At 44.0% G+C, this 3,993-nt stretch overlaps 1 protein-coding gene across 1 annotated transcript; it reads left to right on the top strand.

Moving 5' to 3' along the window:
* The first annotated feature begins 1,998 nt into the window (after nucleotides 1–1,998).
* Nucleotides 1,999–2,929, top strand: LOC108763704 (uncharacterized). The gene is made up of 2 exons (XM_018511549.1): nucleotides 1,999–2,061; nucleotides 2,270–2,929. The coding sequence occupies exons 1-2, from the start codon at nucleotides 1,999–2,001 to the stop codon at nucleotides 2,927–2,929; spliced, it is 723 nt and encodes a 240-aa protein (XP_018367051.1).
* The last annotated feature ends 1,064 nt before the right edge of the window (nucleotides 2,930–3,993 follow it).

Here is a 3,993-nt window from a genome sequence, read left to right as displayed (position 1 = left end):
GACATCAACCAATAGGAAAGATTAATCCAACCCAGGTTGGTGCAAACCCGATCGGGCCGAAAACGCTATTAATATCTTTTACTGTGGTTTTGTAACATTTTGTTGAACATTGCTTCAAAGTGAACAAAAATGAGTTTCAGCTTTAGCACTGAAAATCTTGGCGTATTCTTTTGAACTTGCACTATTCAATGCAACCCATGGAACTCGTCCAGTGTTGGTGTGAACTGAGTGCGCACTGTTGCGCACTAACTTTCGCCCAATCGAAAACGCTTGAATCAAGGCAAGTAAAACCACACTCGGATCGCATACACCACACCGTTTCGGCACTAGTGCAAAAGTTACTAGCCACTGGCACCGAGCAACATCGAGTGAGTGCACATCAATCAAATTCGCTATATTTCGGCAATGCATAAAGAATGATGTACTACTCCCGTACAATATGTATCAAAATGAATAATTAAATTAGTCATATCATGTATATGTTTACATGTTTCGCTTAAATTAATAGCGTTTTCGATCGGGGTGCACTGGCTGCACTCAGTGTCAAGAGCGTGTTCGATTGGCAGTGCCAATGCGCACTTGGCTAGTGTCACGTGTTCATTTGATCGCACGACACTCGCGTAGTGCGCACTCAGTGCGCACTAAGTGGCACGAGATATTTTGACGGTGCCAGTTCAGTGCACGTTTTATCACAGTTAAGGATATATACATAGGGACAAGCAAATCTGCGCAGTTGAATTGAAAACGGGGTCTTGTCCCTACTCTTAATATCTTTTACTGTGGTTTTGTAACATTTTGTTGAACATTGCTTCAAAGTAAACAAAAATGAGTTTCAGCTTTTACACTGAAAATCTTGGCGTATTCTTTTGAACTTGCACTATTCAGTGCAACCCCTGGAACTCGTCCAGTGTTGGTGTGAACTGAGTGCGCACTGGTGCGCACTAACTTTTGCCCACTCGAAAACGCTATAAGATATTATAATAGAAAGTTTACTAGCTAGTACATATATCAAATACTTGTTTTTTACACTCCGCCATTTTCTTTCGGCTAGGAAAATGTACACACGTTCAGAAATATACACACCAGAGAGGGTACCTTATCCCTACCATTTCACTCACACAGACTTCTAGCAATCACCCGCAAGGTGAAGTTTCTGAACGCAGCCTAAGGCGGGTCAACTGGCGTGGTGAGGGTGAGTCAAAAAACGTCCGCGGCTTTTCACACGGGATTTGTTCGCGTCGCATGCTTCAATATGTTCCAATATGCTCCTACCATAGCTCCTACTCATTCCAACATGCTTGATAGAGTGAGTAGGAGCTATGGCAGGAGTATGTTGGAACATATTGGAGCATGCGATGCGACAAACCTACGATGTGCAGTGGCATTGCACATTGTGTGAAAGTTTGCGCATGCGCGCATCGATTCTGCAATATAATAATTGAGATTTAATATAACTGTTATGTATGCATACAAATGTCAGACAACATTATCAAATCACATTTTTGTACATTTTTCCAGATTACATTTCATCAATACGTACTTCACAAAATTTGAATACTGTTCTTCGATTTTCTTTATCTCCAGGATTGAAGTCACAATTTCGAACACAACACACTCGCTTGGTCATTGTAAGTCACATCGGATTAAATTTTTACATGTTTTATCTTTAGTCCAAAATTCAATCAAACAGAAACAAGGTTTGTTTTGAAAAGAAAATTTGGTTATGGTACGTTTCCACTGAGCGCGTCGGATGGCACCCAGTTGGACACGGCTCAATTGGATACGAGTCACTCACAGCGCTTGAAACTACAAAATTCCTGAGCACTGGTCGATTGATTGGTGGTGTCCAATCGAGCCGAGATCAATCGGGATCACCCCGAGCGCGTCACGAGTCGCGTCGTCCATCGCGTCACGACGCGAAACGAAAGAGAGAAAGAGTGAAGTTTATATATGTACACAACCCCTCTCTTTCTCTCTTTCGCGTAGCGTCGTGACGCGATGGACAAAGCGGAGCGTGATGTGGCGGCAGCACTTGTCCAGAAATACTCATCTAGGGACTTCGTCAGAGGGACACAGTATTGGTGGATTTTAAGAACACAAGACTAACGTTCGTCGTCTGACACGTGCAAGGAAAGATATATTGTATCGATCTCATAAGTCTCATTGTTAAAAAATAAAGAGTTTATATTTTTGGTAATCCGGAAATACAATTAAGAACCTATCACGTCCTACAAGCAATCCAGTGCTTACGTTGAATACTTAACGGTAGAGAGTCCGGAGAGGCGTTGAACCAACAATCAATGCCACATACGCTGTACGCCTCCCACTATTCTGGAGGGATAATCCGCAACTGTGGTTCGCGCAAGTAGAGGCAGCATTCTCAATCGGCAGAATTTCGGGCGATGAATCCAAATTTCGACGTGTGGTACTTAACCTAGACCAAAGTACACTTCCGTTAGTTGCAGATATTGTAACATCTCCGCCAGACAAAGAAAAATATGACGCCATCAAAGGACGCCTGGTCTCCGTCCTCGGAGAGACAACAGCCACGAGGATTAGACGCTTGCTTGCTACACATGAACTTGGAGATGACAAACCCTCAATATTCCTACAACGCTTGCGAAACCTTGCCGAAGGACAAGTCAGCGACCAGATACTCAAATCAATATTTATGGAGCGTCTGCCAGAGAATATACGCGCAATCTTAGCCATTAGTGAGGTAACTGATCTCAGTAAGTTAGCCGCACAAGCAGATAAGGTAATGGAAGTAGCAAAACCATTTCCGGGGAGTATCCAAGCGGTGAGTCCTGAAACCGATGATAATACTAGCTTAGTCAATAAAGTTTCAGCAGACATAGCAGAACTGACCAAGCAGATAGCTAAACTGACTAAACAAGTCAGAAGCAGATCCAGAAGCAAGTCACGATGACGCAGAAACTTCGACAGAAGACCGCATAGCAAATCCCAAGCGCGCGACAATAAGGAACTATGTTACTACCACAACAAATTCGGCGCACAAGCATACAAATGTGCACCGCCTTGCACATGGGAAAAAAAGACCAGTACGGAAAACTAGAAGAATCGTCACGATTACAGGCGGTCGTCGACGGTCTCAAACAGACTCCACGCCTGACAATCTGCGATAAAAAAGATGGCGTGGCATACCTGATAGACACAGGAGCTGACATATCTGTGATCCCGCGTAGAATGGCACCAGGCTCAAAAAGATCGGAAGAATTTCAACTCTTCGCAGTCAACAACACGGTTATACATACGTACGGAACCAAAACGAAGATTCTGAATCTTGGCCTGAGACGACCATTTCGATGGGAATTTATAGTAGCAGCGGTTAAGCAACCCATTATCGGCGCTGATTTTTTAGCGCACCACGGGCTACTGCCGGACCTGAAGCGGCGCAAGCTGCTCGACGAGCAAACACTACTGTCTACAAAAACCGGAACAACCATTACTGGACAACCATCTGTAGCAATCGTCAATCGAAATTGCAAATATAGCGAGCTACTGCGGAAGTACATAGACATAACACGCCCAGCTACGTCTAAAAAAGTATCTCACAACGTCAAACACCATATAGTAACAAAAGGGCCACCAACTGCAGAACGACCACGTAGACTCCCCCCTGAAAAGTACAAAGCGGCTAAGAAAGAGTTCGAGGCGATGCTAGAGCAAGGAGTTTGCCGTCCATCATCCTCTCAATGGGCAAGTCCCCTACACATCGTCAAAAGAAAAACGATGGCGGATGGAGACCTTGCGGGGACTTCCGTAAACTTAATAGCACCACGATCCCAGATAAGTATTGTTGTGCCTCTATACGGCACGGGTCGGGATCCACAAAGGACTCGAGGAATGGTCGACACAAACTAACACTTTCTGTAGTATTCTTTAGTAAAATATATCACTTTTATTGCTATACGTTACACGTTGTATTGATTTACAATCACCATGCACTACTCGGTACTCGCGTAGTAATAA

The sequence above is a fragment of the Trachymyrmex cornetzi genome, unplaced genomic scaffold (assembly GCF_001594075.2).
Source record: "Trachymyrmex cornetzi isolate Tcor2-1 unplaced genomic scaffold, Tcor1.1 scaffold380, whole genome shotgun sequence".
Classification (NCBI taxonomy): Eukaryota; Metazoa; Arthropoda; class Insecta; order Hymenoptera; family Formicidae; genus Trachymyrmex; species Trachymyrmex cornetzi.
Note: the sequence above shows the minus strand (reverse complement) of the source record. Positions and strands in the feature narration are given on the sequence as shown.